The 15,645-nt window shown below is 33.3% G+C and overlaps 2 protein-coding genes and 1 non-coding gene across 7 annotated transcripts; 1 reads left to right on the top strand and 2 right to left on the bottom strand.

Moving 5' to 3' along the window:
- Positions 1 to 2,340: 2,340 nt before the first annotated feature.
- On the top strand, positions 2,341 to 5,151 carry LOC101206209. Of its 2 annotated transcripts, none has more exons than XR_004214982.1 (5): positions 2,341 to 3,539; positions 3,644 to 4,231; positions 4,306 to 4,431; positions 4,769 to 4,916; positions 5,016 to 5,151. It is a non-coding gene; the product is annotated as an uncharacterized LOC101206209 (transcript). The 2 variants fall into 2 exon arrangements; XR_004214981.1 differs by having other exon boundaries at positions 4,730 to 4,916.
- Positions 5,152 to 6,072: 921 nt separating this feature from the next.
- Positions 6,073 to 7,966, bottom strand: LOC101204704 (uncharacterized oxidoreductase At4g09670). Its single transcript, XM_004140680.3, has 2 exons — positions 7,378 to 7,966; positions 6,073 to 6,918 (listed from the first exon to the last, which is right to left on the bottom strand). Exons 1-2 carry the CDS (start codon positions 7,837 to 7,839, stop codon positions 6,295 to 6,297), a joined length of 1,086 nt encoding a protein of 361 aa, XP_004140728.1. The 5' UTR covers positions 7,840 to 7,966; the 3' UTR covers positions 6,073 to 6,294.
- A 1,070-nt stretch (positions 7,967 to 9,036) lies between these two features.
- LOC101204946 (transcription repressor KAN1) lies at positions 9,037 to 15,418 on the bottom strand. Of its 4 annotated transcripts, none has more exons than XM_011652915.2 (7): positions 14,226 to 15,415; positions 13,979 to 14,081; positions 13,458 to 13,534; positions 12,885 to 12,930; positions 11,497 to 11,671; positions 9,681 to 9,774; positions 9,037 to 9,506 (listed from the first exon to the last, which is right to left on the bottom strand). In XM_011652915.2, exons 1-7 carry the CDS (start codon positions 14,823 to 14,825, stop codon positions 9,402 to 9,404), a joined length of 1,200 nt encoding a protein of 399 aa, XP_011651217.1. In that variant the 5' UTR covers positions 14,826 to 15,415; the 3' UTR covers positions 9,037 to 9,401. The 4 variants fall into 4 exon arrangements, with proteins under 4 accessions (XP_011651217.1, XP_011651219.1, XP_011651216.1 ...); XM_011652917.2 differs by having other exon boundaries at positions 14,242 to 14,383; XM_011652914.2 differs by having other exon boundaries at positions 9,037 to 9,493; positions 13,979 to 15,418.
- Positions 15,419 to 15,645: the final 227 nt, after the last annotated feature.

Raw genomic sequence — 15,645 nt, 5'->3', positions numbered from 1 at the left:
TAAATGTCTATAATGCAATTTGCTTCAAATTTTGGGATGTTGTCTGAATTCTGAAAGAAATAAATAAAGAACAAAAAGAAAGAAAGGAAAAAAAGAACGACACGACCCGGAGTCGGGACATATCTAAAAAATGTTTATACATTTCGAGTTAGGTCAGTTTCTTTAAAATCGACCTGATCCGACCAATTACACCCGTACGAAAATATTATGTAATTTATTAAATTAAGAGATAATGGTAGGAATAGCAAGAAAGTGGAGACGATTGAGGTTTTAAGAAAAGTTTGGGTTAATAAGTTTTTTTTTTCTCTGCGCGTGATATATTTTGAAAATATTCTCATTTTACTCTGTTATTTATGTATATTATATTGATTCAATAACATTAGTTCATAATTAGTTTTGTTCACCCTAACGAAAGTAGCCAAAGTTATTAAAATGATTTGGGGAAGTCCGCGACGTTTGATTTTTTGTGTCTACTTGGTTTCTAAAATTTAGAAAGAGACTTTTATTTATGAAGTTTGAAAATTTTTTCTAAATAGTCCCTAACTTAATTTTACATTTAGTTAACTACTAGAAAAGCGAAGTCACATATTGAGTTGGTAAATTATAAATGAGATGTAATTTTTACTTATTGTACTTTTTCAATCTTATGTAAAATTGTTTTTTCTCTCTAACTATTTATTTCTTTCTTCCCGTTTCACGTTTTTCTCATTCTCCTCTTATTCTTTATTTTCCATGGCTTTTAGGCAAATATTTTGATCTTTGAACTTCAAACTCTCCACAAATTGAAACCAAAATTTGAAAAGTCTCTCAATTTCAATTTCAGGAAAAGAAAACCGAGAAAGATGGAAATGTGTCTTAAGACATTGCAAATATAGTGGAGTTCCTAATGCATGCATTGGACACGCATCTCCACTACAGATAGTTATGTGAGCTTGTCTTTGCAATCAAGACTTAGAGCTCTCCATCGATTTATGCAGTCGATGACTGCCTCCGTCTTCTGCTGTTTGGTATTTGTCAACTCCATCATGTTGACGACACACTATGTGTTGTAGAAGTGATTGAGAAAATCTCCCTCAAAGTGCTCCCAACTATCAATGGATTCAGGCTCAAGGTTGGTGTATCAGTCGAAAGCGTTTCCTTTGAGAGTTCGAACGAACTATTTTACCAACAAATCTCCTCACGTACCAATAGTTTCACATGTTTCATTGAAATGAGCAACATGTTATTTTGGGTTGCCATTTACATCAAATTATTGGAACTTGGATGGCTGATATCCATTAGGCATTCTGAGATTGTCGATCCTCTTCGTATATGACATGAAATACAAAAAGAAAGTTTGAGCAAGTCCACCATATTGATTTTTGATGGAGTTTACAATTGTCTTCTGCAACTATAGAACAAATAGTGATGCAATTGAAGTTGAATTTTGTGGTTGACTTTCTTGCATAACTGCCTTTCCTTTGTCACTTGTATTTTTTTGTTCCAATTTATCATTTTTGAGATTCACCCACCCATACACATGCACAAATCTAAAAAATGGACTTTGTTAAGTAAGAAATTTTGATCAATTAAATTCTGTCACATCATCACAGCAAAATTGTGATATTCACAATTTAATTGGGTTTGGGTAGTTAAGTTTTCTCATATCCAACTCAATTCAAGCCCCCAATATAAAATTGCGCAGAGAAATAGTATGCCTAGGCCTACCAAGCAAATGGACGCAAGCCCAAGCTCAAGCTCAATAGGCAAATAGGCTCAAGTCTAAGTCCACCAAACAAAATGGGCCGAAACTCAACAAACAAATTGGTCCAAGCCTACCTAAAGTCCATGAAATTTCTCTATAAATAGAGACTTTATCATTAATTTGAGAGACTTTGGGTTGAAGAAAGAATTGAAGCTCTAAAAAATTGAATATACGAAGAATTTGAAACTAAAACTTCTCAGAATCTCTGAAGAAGTGAAGACTCAAACTTCTAAAAAGCTCTCAAGATATGAAAGTTTTTATCAACTTCGAGATCAACATCTTTTGAAATATTTGAAGACTAGGAAGATTAAATTTTCCTTGAATTCCAAAAGATCGAAGCTCAAATTGACTTACAACTACAACATTCGTAAGATCAGAGATCAAGAAATTCTAAGTTTTAACTTGTATTAGAGAGAAAACATCAAAATAGTAAATATTAGAGACGGTATCCACGATCTATATAATTTCTATTGAAATGGTAAGATATTCCTAATAAAAAAAAACACTTAAAATCTAGTAAGCGAAGAAGCTACAATTCATGTATGCATATTCCACTCCACTTCTTTTATTTTTCTTCTTACACTTTTTTTTTTTTTTTTTGAGATATGAAATTATGTTGATGCTTAGTTTTCCTCTTATAATACATCATTCTCACCTCTCAATCAAAAGAATAATATCATATGATAACATTTTCTTTCGTTTTATTTTTATGTGATTACTATAACTCAATTATTTTCGTCATATATTGTCAATTTTTTCATCAAAATAAAAATACAAATACAACTACATAAATTATTTTTTTTCCATTTGGTTCAAAATTGTATTGATCCATACAGAAAACCAAACTGATTCACTAATTTCACCTGTATATAAGATTGTGTAGGTGAATAGAGATACTAATGATTCACGTGATTTTGAATGATATACGATCTAGGAAGGATTCTCAAATTAATAATATAGTTAGATGTGAAAAGATTTTGAGAATAAAAGTACGTGAATGAACTCGCGCCTCTTTCTCGCTTCCTTTCTCCAAGAAGTAACGGCTGCCACCGCCTGTTCAAATTCTCCTCCACCGTTCCCTTCAAAACACTGAATAACATTTTCACACTCTGGAATCGGGAACAAATTATCATTTTGTTGTACACTCAAGCATTCTCTTCATGTTTCTTTTCATTGGAATCCTCTGGTCTCGTTCTTCCTTATCTTTCTCTGCATTATCCCCCTTCTTCATTGTTCTTCTCTAAGAATAAAATTGGGTTTTATGGTTTTAGGATATTTCAAGTGATCGTGGTTTCAATTTTTCCTTTGTTTACATTTGGTAGAAGACTGTAGGTTTCCAATGGAGCGTGTTTTGTTTATGGTGATTCTGTTAGTTGTATTTCCCATGTGCGAATCCCGGGGGTGGTTTTCGTCTTCACCCTCCTCAGACTCTACCATGAATCCTTCTAAGCATTACACTGTTGCTGAATATTCCATGGAGGGTTTCGATGATCGAAAGGGGGTGAGGGGAATTCAGAACGCTAAGAACAAATTGACTTTGCTCAATTCTTGTTGGGAAAGTGCTTATAGACATCTATTTTCGGGTTGCTCTGAGATTTTTGCTGCGGATGAGAAACGGTCGAGACTCGCTTTGGCATCTTAGTGATTGCTTTCAGAAGGATTCTGGCAGGCCTCCTTTTCCTTCTTGTCACCCAAAATCCCTCATGGTCGAATGCCTCAAGTACTTGCATGAACATGAGCATAGGATCTATCTTGAGTTCTATCTTGAAACTAACTCCATTTTCCATCAGCTATAGTGAGTAATGAGTATCATATCTTATTTTTTATCTAACTTTTGTTTACTTTTTCTTCCTTGTGAAATTAGCATTGTCTCAGACACGATTTTGGTATTGTTCCCAGGGCTCATGCTTTCAAGCATGAAACGGAGAGACTGGTGAATGAGTTAAAGAGATCTTCCGAATCTGCTGAAGCCAAGTTAGAAATCATTGAGGAAAGATCGGAATCTTTGTTGCAAAATTCATACCACATTTCTGATTCCTTGGAAACTACTGGTATTCAAATACAACAAGTGGCTCAAACATCAAGGAAACTAGAAGATCACATGGGCGCTGTGCTACACCACTCAGAAAAAGTTTATGAACAATCCAGGAGGATGGAGACTTCCCAATTGGAACTTCAAGAAGGCCAGTTAAAGCTGAGAAGAAGTTTGGAGGAAGGAATGGAGATGCTTCACAATTCCTACAAAAATCTTGGCCAAGAGATGGATGGTTTAAGAGACGAAGCCATTGACATTGAGAAGGAGATATCTAAAGTAGGAGATGCCATGTCTTTGAAGATGACATACTTGCAGACCACGGCTGAGGACATTGGGAATATGGCGGGGGTTTCATTGAACAAACAATAAGAACTTCTCGACGCTCAATCCATAGCACTCAATGGTCTTCATTCTTTAAGCAAAGTTCAATCTGAAGTGCTAGAAGAGAGCAGGTATATTATATTATGGATGTGGAATGAATTTAGAACCTGCTTAAATTTCTCTAATTTGCTTTGTGACCTGCAAGAGTAAGCTGCAACAATTGGCTGAATATGGCCATAGACAGCAGGAGGAGCTTCTTCAGCGACAGAAACACCTTCAACGATTTCATGATCGTTTAATGGAAAATTCTCAGTCCATCTTGGCAGCACAGGTTAGCCTTTTCTCTAAGCTAAGACTATTAGAGAGCGTATTAATTGCTTACTTTTTCATTCTGTTGACAGCAATCATTTGAATCAAGGCAAGCAAATATATTCATTGCATTAGACAAGTTCTTCACCTTGCACAATGCAATGTTGCTGAATCTCGATTAATCAAAGTCTTCTTCATTTACTTCACTTCAATCTTTATCATCTACATGTTTAGTAGCACCAAACAAACTTGTGTTATTAGGCCCTGGCTATATATTGGTAGTACAATTTTCTATTCATAAATATTCTCCTTCTTTGAAGATCAACAGATTACTGAACGATTCAATTTATAATTATTAGAGTTGTGTGTCACATTCATAATTGAAGTAGCAATACTTCGGCTGGAGGTGCTTGATACAAAACAGCAAACATGGATTGTAAACTTGGTTCGGACAGTCTTCCTGCTTCTTGCTTTTCTTCAGCCTCTTCATGCTATTTGCACATACAGGTAAACCAATATATAATTTTACAATTGAAACCTAAGTCATAAATAAATGCGCTGGTTGAGGTGGTAATTAATACAAAACATGATGGTGTAAAATTGTAGGGATTATGGTGTTTTGAACTATCACATGCTACTAATGTTAGTGGAAAAGATCAATGGGATGCAGACATCAACTAAGTTAACTTGGGACAGTGAGAGTGATATGAACTGGGCTTCATGGATTGACATCGAGTTATGAAGATATTGAAGATTCTGAATATGATCTTCTAGAGGAAATAGGGGAGAATTTGATCTCTACTACTTCAACATCAAGAAAGTTTGAGACGGATGTAGAGCCAACTCTGCTATCTTTGCCATCGATCACTTCGTCAGTAATTTTATCATTTATCAGCAATAACTGCACCTAAAAATTAATTAAGTTATAAAAGATGATATCTCTTTGATTTTTGTTCTTTGGATTAACATTGGCCTACATTTAGCTTAATTTTAATTTGTTTGTAATGTACAGTTTCTTATATAGAATTTTTGAAAAAGGAGTAATGACATAAACATGATTGATCAACATCGATTGTTTTATTCTCATTTTCCCTCCTTCCTATCATGAACAAAGAATAGGAATTTCCTTTGTCTTTATCTTGGCGATTTCTAAATTCGGCGGGTCAACCCCCAACCCCCACTGATGAGGACCAAGGATGCCCCAGAATCGACTCAACTACGAAAGAAATAAGAAGATATTCAGATGCTCCACACTTGCATGAGACTCCCTCTTCATTGATCCTCTCCCATAGTAATGGAATAGTCTTGATAAAAGAAAAAAGGCGATCAAGCCCATTACTCCTCTCTGCGCGCTTCATGGGCAGTCAGAATTCAGCCTTTCCTTTGGAACCTACTCAGCTCGAATGAAATAAGGATTAATTAATGTGTGGGCTTGATTTGGGTGTCTCAGTAGTAGAGTCACATCTACAATTGGAACTCCATCTTTGAAGTTTTCATATCCTCATAACAGAGCATCTTGAGCCGTGTAACCACAATATGGATGAAGGATTTATTCAAAGGATGTCTCTGCTTAATTCAAGTTAGGTATGACATTCAGTACATTATATCTTATAACCTTATATCTTTCGTAATTTTTTTTTTCAGACAGATATAAGACTCAAGGTAAAGCAATTTAGCCTCTACAATTACCAGAACTTAAAGTTCTAAATTCAGTCAAACTTAAGGATCAGCATACAAGATGCAGACACATTATCACAGGAAGTTCATTCCACCCAAAAACCTGTCTTTATTACCTTAGTTTATGTAGAGGCTAAATTGGTCTACAATCAGCCTCAGGTATGGCATGCTGTTTATACGAAAAGCTTGTTCTTTGTCGAAAAGAAAATTACAAATACACTGGTCTACAATCAATATCAATGGATTTTTTCACCGCATCCATCACTAGCTGTGTCTTCCTGCTTATCTGTGGCCACTTGCTATCAGGACAACACCCTGTTGTTCTTATTGCCTGTACAAGCCTCGAGAACTCTGCAATCATCAGAGCCTCTTGTGGTATCTCATTGGCCACCTCAACTTCCTCTGGTTTTGTGTTCCATCCAATATGGAGTTCTGCAAACTTTGCTCCCAAGGTGATATCAAATGATGCCGAAGTCTCTTGGTAAGGGATGATGAAGTCGTAAACGTTCACAGATCCATGGGTACCAGTTATGGTTATGTCCATGCTGGTATGAGATAGGAAAGAACAATGAATTGTTGCCGTTGTTTCTTTTGATGATTTGCCCCAATGAAGGGAGGCTGTGCAGGACAATATAACACCCGCTGTGTTCTTGGTAACATCTGGTAGTGCACGGACTTGTATTGGCAATTCGTATTTTTTTGCCCACAAGAGTGCTCCAATGCAGTACCAGGCCAAGTCTCCCAATGCACCCAAAGCATCCAGGTCCGGTTTTACTCTTATATCTTCCTCAAGAAACTGTTTTGTTCCTGATGTTGTTGATGCGCTGTGAATCTTGAAATTGCAAACAGATACTTGGTCACTTGCTGCATTTAGAGGTTTTGTTGGCTAAATCTATGTTCTTACATGAATGGTTCAACTTCTACCAAAACTCAATTACCTCGTTAATTTTTCAGCTTTGATTTTAACTAGTTCCTACTATTATTAACACTATAATCCAAGTATTGTTGTGATTGTGACACACTAATTGAGCCTAAAAACGATGGCTTAGCTTGGGTCAAAATGTTCGTTAGATTAGTTGGTCAACTCTATTGTCTTGCTTAACATATCTTACCAAATCATTATCTTCTATTCTAACCATCATGCCATATCGACAGTGTTACTTATTAGAATCAAAATTTAAAGTTTAATTAAAACCTCTCAAAGTTCCAGGTTTTAAATTTATAATTTAGCCTCATTTAGATATTTGAAAAGTAGTTAAACCAAGATTGTGAAGTTGGGAAAAGATCTTACATAGTTAACATGGCCAAAAAGCTTAGGATCAGAGATAATCTCTTCCATTTTGGTAGTTCGAGGGTGATGCAGCCACATAGATCCATCCATGAATTGCACACCGTTCGACTCACAGGCATCAAGAATCTGATCAAGCTCGTCAACATCAAGCGCTGTAGGTTTCTCCAAGAGAATGTGCTTCTTCTTCTCAGCAGCCAAAATTGCCCACCGCCGGTGAAGGCTGGTAGGCAGTGGCATGTAGACAGCATCCACACAAGGGTCATCGAGAATCTGATTGTAGCTGCCATACAACTTGACGGTTTCTGGCAAGCCATTGACAGCAGCAAAGTTGAAGGCCTTGTCAAGTGATCGGCTGGCAACGGCAGTGACAGCGGAGTTGGGTGCTGAGTTTATAGCTCTGGCCACTTTTCTGGCAATCTCAGCACAGCCGACAATGCCAAATCGGATCGGGTTCTCAGCCATCTATGGTTGCTACTGGAGACTGAAGAGCTGGGGAAAGATGTGAAGAAATGGAAGGATTATCACTATAGAAAGAAAGGAGATGGAAGGTTATTATTTTGGGGTATGCATTCGTGGATGGTAATATGCATGGTGTCTGTTTGTGATTGGTTAAGGGGAAGGATAAAAGCTGATATGGCAATATGGATTTTGTATGGATGAGATCCATGCTTGCTCTTTAACTGGTCACCCTTCTTTTTAGTTGTGAGATTTATACTTTTGCTCTCCTTTTATCAATTTGTAGCTTTGAATTCTTATCTATAACAATCATCCCCATGAAAGTCTACCTTGTTCAACCTTGGTTGAATTATAAAGACTTCAGTGTCAAAAGGCAATTTTGTAATTTTGTAATTTTGTAGAATGACACATTTTTGCAGAAGGTTTTTTCTTTTTCTTTTGTAACTACTTGAGTTTAGACGATACTTTTCAAGCTTGGATGATATTCTTATTAAAGAATCATATCATTAGGTCATTAGGTCGTATGACATCTCAATATATGTTTGAGAGTGAATTTGAAAGAATCAAAATTACTTTTTATCATATTCATATAATTTTTCCAAAACACCTCTTTAACAATAACAATATTTAAAAGATGATTTGAAAGGTTATTAATTTACCAAGGTTTGGCCATCATCCTCTCTATCCATCCTTTTCTTACTTTCCTAGCAAGGAAAGCGAAGCTTTTTAGTTATAACAATAACAATATTTTGCACTTCTTTTCATATATAGTCACAAGTTTTTTACAAACAAAACTGAGAAATTTGAGCCCCACATTTGATTTTTAATTGTAGGAGAGACTCAACTTTTTTCCTTATTCATATTTCATGTTCATTGATCATATATGAAAAGCAATCAAATCATCAAGTATAAAGTATTATTTTCTTAAAAAATGAACAAAAAGCCCCCAAAAAAGAATCTAAAGGTATGTCTTTCAATCAGATTTTATCTTGGAAAATATTCTCCCACACAATCAAATATGGTTTATATGATTGGAAAGCTATACTTACACTTATGTCTATCTCCTCTCCTCTCCTCTTGTACATAACTATTACAAAATTAAAAATAAAAGACTTAAATGTATCTTACACTAAATCTATCTTTGTCCATCTCACCAAACTACAATAATCGTAACTTGTTATGAAGTTTTGCTAGCAAGTAGTGTTGTTACAAAATATCTCGTTTCTTTTTATAACACACTTCTTTTTTCACTTCTTGGTTCCATGAAAGCCACTTTCTTCCCCCATAAAACGTCTCTCACACACACATGAGAGGGAGAGGGAGAGGGAGAGGGAGAGGGAGAGGTTTACAAAGGTAAAAGAAAAGGGGTACCAAAACATTACTAAAACTAAATCATTACTATTATATTTAATTTCTTCTTGTTGTTCCCACAAACTAAAACCTTTTTCATTTGTGTATCTCTATAAACCCCACTCACCAACATTAGAAACTCAAAACTCAATCAACAGGAAATTCACCCAAAAAGAAAAAGAAAAAAAGGCTTTTTGATTGAAGAAGAGAGAGGAAATCTAGTGATCTTGTTTCACATCCCACTCTGCTCTGCCTAATCTGAACTCCAAGCTTGGTTTCTTGCACTCTGAATTGTATCTTTTCATTGCACCTGAATCACATTCCTGTCATATATATATATATAGTTTCTTCAAATTCTCTTCCTTCTTCTTAATTGATTAATTAGACTTAATCGAAACATGCTTTTTAATCATTGAAAAATAAATACAATTCAATTGTTTGGATTTTACACTTCATTCATATTTGACTAAAAATATAATGTTTAATGTGGGTAGTACCTGAATTTGGTGCATGGTTTTCTGTTGTGTTGACAAAGTTGGTGTATTGACATTATTATCCATTTCATTAGAGTTTGTTTGTGGCCAAACATCTCTGCAAAATGAAGAAGCTTCAATATATGATCATCAGAATATATAATATACATATATACATAGCTTGATACAATGCCCTCCATTAATAAATCATATTATATTACTGAATACTGAACACATGTTATCATTGGAAACTAGCAAATTAATTTGTTAAAACCAATAGAAAGTTCAAGTGGATGATCCTTTGGAGAAACAGGAAATGAGGGTATGAAGAAACAGGGTAAAGTCTCAGCCTTCCATACCATATGACCACAACCATGTCAATTTCTCCCTTACACAAATGGCATACCAAATTAAATACAATTAATCATGCTTACTATATCATTTTAAAAATAAGTCATATTTTTACATTAACTAATAAAATTCTTTAAAATACGACACCGTTTGGGCTGTTTTTCTTTATCAACTCAAAAGGAATAAACTCTTGCGTTTTTAAGTTGGCTTTTTTTTTTTTATTTCTTAGGTATAATTTAAACATTGGTACTTAATTACAATTTCTTTTTCTAATACAATCTTCTTCTAAACACCTTTACCATATTTCTAAAATCCAACATCTAATAAAATAGAGGCTTTTCGATTGTATTTTTTAAAACAATTTAAAAAATATTCACGAATTAAAATTTTGAAAGTTTAAGAGCATCAAATGTTTAAAATTTCAAGTATAAGATTATTTTCAAATATAATAAAATGAATTCAAATATTTACGACAAAATATTACACTATATTTACACAATAGGCTGCAATAGACTAAGATAAACACATATAGTAGTTTATCTTAGTCTATCTCGTATAAATTGAGATATTTTGTTATATTTGTAGAAATTTTATTATTTAAAATTATTTTTTTAGTATAGACAATTATAATTTTTAAAACAATAAAATTAAAACAGAAAACAAAACGGTTATCAAGTTAAGACGTAATTGGGCTCAACAAACTATCAAAGGTTTCCATTCTATCCAATAAAATTTCTCTTTCACATTGACAATCATAATCACGTTTCCAAAGAAACAAATTGAAAACCCTAACTAAATATAATTGTTCAATTACCCTAAAAAGTAACCTAAAATTGACCATATCCCCAAAGTGGTCAATTATTAATACCCTCAATATCCAAAATCAGCAATTCTAATGCATTATTCCACAACATTATTGCAATACCCAAGTTCTCAATATATCGAAATATATTAGAAAGCAAAACCTTTCTCAAACATATTCTTATGGCTTTCTTTTAAGTAAACAATAAGAAAAAAAGATTCAAAGAGTGTTATGAAATCGAAAACTGAAAACCAAAAGAAAAAAGAAAAACACAAACAATATATAAATCAACACAAAAAAAATATGTGATTCATCAACTAGTTGTATTGATTATGTCCCCAAATAGAGAGGAAGAGATATAAATTACAAGTACCCTTCTAGGGTTGGAGTTGATATGGATCTAGTTAACCCTAGGGTCAAACTCATGAATGATGCATAATGAATACAAATTAGGTTTATTAGTTTGATATACTAAATAAAGCTGGTTATTAAGAGTGGCAAATAACAAATTTAAGACCATCCTTCCAATGTTTTCATTTAAGAGAGGTTGTAGCTAGTTAAGTGTTGTTCATATGTATTATATATTCATTCCAAGGAAGAGACTTTGTATTTGAAAAATCCATTAAATTAGCAAAATCATCTACTGAAAGGGAGAGATGGAAAAAAATGAATATCTAACTAACTAACCTTGAAGAATTAGACCAAAGTGTGGAGCAGCCAAATTCCACATCTGGAGGCGACTGGCCGGACCGGTCAGGTGGAGCTCTTTGATCGGAAAATTGCTTAGAGCCACCATGATCTCCTCTGGTCGTGCCCATTATCGTAGGAGATACATCATCCTCTCCCGAACCATCCGATTGGCCTTCATTAGCCAATTATAGATATATTTTTAGTATAACCATTAGAAGGTGAGAGATTCAAACCTTTCATGGGTAGGATCGAAAGTCATACCAATAAATTCGATATTCTCTTATAATTAGTTTTAAATATGCATTTTGATAGCAAATTTAGAATAACTCAAACAACTAACTAACATGTGGCTCAACAGCGGCTAAGATGAGTCGACCATGTAATTATTTTATATTTTATTTTTAAAAATTAAGTCTATCTTCTCTATTTCCTTGTCATGACTTGCATTCTTCTTAAATTAAGTACAAATGTGCAATTCTTAAAAGAATTTAAAGCTACTACCATTGTTTCATAACTATTGGGTTATTTTTGTTTCTAGTTTTTGAAAATTAAACCAACAAACTTTCATGTCACCTCTAAAAATTTCTTGTTTGATATATCTATCCATGTTCTAAGAAACCGAGTCAATTTCTTTAAACTAAAAAAGAAAACGTTGTTTTTAAAAAGTTACTTTTGTTTTTGGAGGTTGACTAAGAATTCAACTATTATACTTAAAATTTATATAAACGAGAGTAAGAAAATGAAAGAAAATAGAATTAATTTTTTTTTAAAATGGTTACAAAATAAACATATTTTTTTTTAGTTTTCAAAATTAGACTTAATTTTTTAAAAATATTAATAAAATTGATAACAAAAACGTATCAAATAGAAATATATATATATACAAACCTATTTATTCAAAACAACACCATTTTAGATTTTATTAATAGACACAAATAGATAGATTGATGATGGTAAAAGTTTATTAATGTTTACTATTATTTATAATTTAAGATTTTACTATTTTATAAATATTTTGCATGAGTTTTATTATTTAATTTTTCAAATATATAGGCAAAATGGATAGAAAAGAAAAAGTGAAAACTCAAAGGTAAGATATTGAATTATGCATAAATTCTCATAAAAAATAGGCATAGAAATAAAGGTTAAAAAACAACTAATTAGGTTCTTCAATGAAATATAACTTGGATTAAGAAACGAAAGAGAAGAACAAGAGCAGAATGTAAAACTCTAAATGCATAAACCCTTGAGGAGACTTTTGAAGTTTGGAAATAGAAAAATAAATAAAAAAAGAATTATTATTATTGTGATTTTGAAAAAGAAAAGAAAAGAAAAGAAAAGAGAAGAAAAGAAAAGAAAAGAAGAGCCAAAGCAATACGAATTACCTGAGGAAGCTGCAGGTTTGTCAGTAGTCTTAACAGTTCGATACATCTACAATAAAGAAAGGAAGAAAAGAAAAAAACACTCATCGGGAACCCATCTCATTTATATCTTCACAAAATTTCAAAATACCAAAAACAAAATTTAAACAATATCAAAATACTATCAATTAATTATTTTGTTTGTAATTTTTTCTCTTTCATCTCTGAGTTGTGGGCTCTCTGGTACTGTCTATGTTTCTTCATTAGTCACGAGGGGTTATTTAAGTTTATATTATTTTGTAATCATCACAACCTTTTTTTTTCTTTTTCTTTTTTCCTTTCTCTTTCATTCTCTATTTTCGAGATACAAGAGAAAGAGAAATAAATTTTGCTTTAAGAAAGAAAATTCAGAGTGATTGATCATAACCATTCATTAAGGCACATACATACATTCATTCACTTACTGCTGTTTCATTCATTCAAATCACTGACTATTTTTTTGAGACACACACACACACACACACAAAATAATAATAATAATAATAAACAAATAAGAGAAAAGAAAGAATTGAGGGTTTTAGCTAATTAATTAATTACCTGTAAATGGCTTTTGACATGAGCTAGTGTTAGATCCTTAACATCCATCAGCTCAAGAACTGACTTAGGTGTTGCTCCTGCAAAAATGAAATACCCCGGTTTTTTTTTCGGTTTTCGGAAACGATTAAATATATGTGTTTAGTCTCTAATGCTTTTGTTTAATCATAATCATTGACACTAAGGTTAAAAAAACGAGTCAAATTTAGTATCTTGTGTGTGTTTTAACCATCGTTATTTTCTATCATACAGAAGAAGAAAAAGAAGAATTAGGCCATTAAAAAGGTGAAATTAAAAATTTTAATTCCATCTGCACCAAAATATCAAGAAATCTCAATAGAAAATTGGAAGATTTTTTTAACAAATCAAACCATTTCCTTCAAATTTATGCTAACTCACACACTTAATAGTATAATTGAAAACTAAATCGAGCCATTTCAAACCAAAAAAAAACACTCAAACGTATATTAGAGACTAAGAAAGCGAAGAAAAAGAAGAGAAAAAGTTAGTATTCATTGTTTTACTTTCATGGCCACCGAGATGTTCGACAGCATGAACAAAGCGAGCATGTAAGGAGGTAGTCCATCTCATTCTAGGAGCTCTCATGCTTCGTTTTGGAGGAAGCTTCTGCAAAAATCTGGATCTCATCATCATCATCCCATGAGAAGAACAAACATCAGAAGAAGAAGAAGAACAACAACAAGAAGCTGCATTATTACTATTACTATTACTATTATTATTCAAACATTTATTAATTGCTTCTACACAAACAACCCCATTGTTGAACCTCGCTGAACAATTATTATTATTCCCTCCAACTCCTCCGCCTCCTCGATGATGATAACCCATTTGATTCACTCCTCCTCCGCCGTTGTTCCCGTTCGTATTTGAGTAATTTGGGAAGAAGCAAGCTGATGGAAATTGGTGAAAATAATGGTGATCTTTTTGATCTACACCCAAAAATGGAAATGGACGGTTGTGATACACCGGAATCCCTTTGATCGGTCGTAAACCGTCCGATGATACGTCGAACATCGAAAGCCCTCGAAGATGCGGGAGCGTTGGCGGTGGATGTAGTGTTGCTCCACCGAACAAGCTGTTGTTGTTGTTGTTGTTGGTTCCTAAAGAGAGCTCGGTTTGAGTACGAGAGTCATTTGAGAAATTATTTTGGAATTGTGAGTTTCTTTGAATCAAAAGATCAAAACTTGTTTCTGAAAATCCATGGCTAAGGGTTCTAATTGAAGAATATGAAGAAGAGGACGACGAAGAAGACGATGAAGAAGAAGAAGAAACATTTGGAGGGCTGATTTGAAGAGAGAGATCAGGAAGTGAGGTTGAAGAAGGTTCAATAAAAATACCTTCTAAGGGCATCTTTGTCTTTTTTTTTCTTTCTCCCTAACCTCTTTTGTTCTTCTTGTTTTTGCTTTAGCAAACTAATAGCAGCTTTTTTTTTCTGTTTTTTTGCTAACTTGATGATGAAGGAAATTAAATGAAAAGAAAGAAAGAGTAGAAGATGGGGGTTATTGAATTTTGGAAAAGGGAAAAGAAATTAAAGGGGGGAGCTTTGGATCTTCAATGGGGGGGAGGTTCCAGGATTTTATTTTTATTGATTGGGGGATGAGAAGGATAGGTTTTTTGTTGGAATCTGATAAAACCCAGATGGGAAAGCTCAGAAAAACTTGAAAAAGAAGAAACAAAACCCAGAAACACAAATTAAAGAGATAATGGGTTTAGAGAGAGAATGAGGATAGGAGAGAGAAAATGAGGAGGAAAAGAGAGAAAAAGATGGGATTTTGGATTTGGGGTTTGTGTATATTATGGTGTTTCTCTCGATAGCATATCTCAGAAAATGACACTGAAGAAGAAGAAGAAAGAAGGAAGAAGAAGAAAGTAGAGCAAAAGCTTTCTCTCTCTTCTTACACACTCTCTAGTCAAAAGTAGATAAATAAAAAAATAAGAAAAGTTTGAGTGAATGGATGAAAGATTCCTATTTCTCATTTTTCTTTCCATCTATATTTTAACTAATTGAGTTATATAAACACATTTATACGACAATTTCGTTACATTTTATCTTGAATATAATTATAAACAATTTTTTAAATTATATAACTATTTTGTTCGTTTGTTTATATTTAAAAATTAAGTCTATTCTTTTATCACTTACTTATCTTTTTTAAATACAATGATCTAA

This window comes from Cucumis sativus, chromosome 3, assembly GCF_000004075.3.
Source record: "Cucumis sativus cultivar 9930 chromosome 3, Cucumber_9930_V3, whole genome shotgun sequence".
In the NCBI taxonomy this organism is placed as follows: Eukaryota; Viridiplantae; Streptophyta; class Magnoliopsida; order Cucurbitales; family Cucurbitaceae; genus Cucumis; species Cucumis sativus.
This window is presented reverse-complemented; position numbering and strand designations above follow the sequence as displayed.

Bases quoted from the DNA above. Each gene is read 5' to 3' on its own strand.
- LOC101204946 (XM_004140681.3), bottom strand. From the start codon at position 14,825: ATGCCCTTAGAAGGTATTTTTATTGAACCTTCTTCAACCTCACTTCCT. The intron at 13,535-13,978 runs GTAAAACAATGA...TCATTTTTGCAG, and splicing joins ACATCTCGGTGGCCATGAAA to GAGCAACACCTAAGTCAGTT. The intron at 11,672-12,884 runs GTAATTCGTATT...TGGCTAATGAAG, and splicing joins CAAACCTGCAGCTTCCTCAG to GCCAATCGGATGGTTCGGGA.
- LOC101204704 (XM_004140680.3), bottom strand. From the start codon at position 7,839: ATGGCTGAGAACCCGATCCGATTTGGCATTGTCGGCTGTGCTGAGATT. The intron at 6,919-7,377 runs GTAAGATCTTTT...TGCAATTTCAAG, and splicing joins TTTTTGGCCATGTTAACTAT to ATTCACAGCGCATCAACAAC.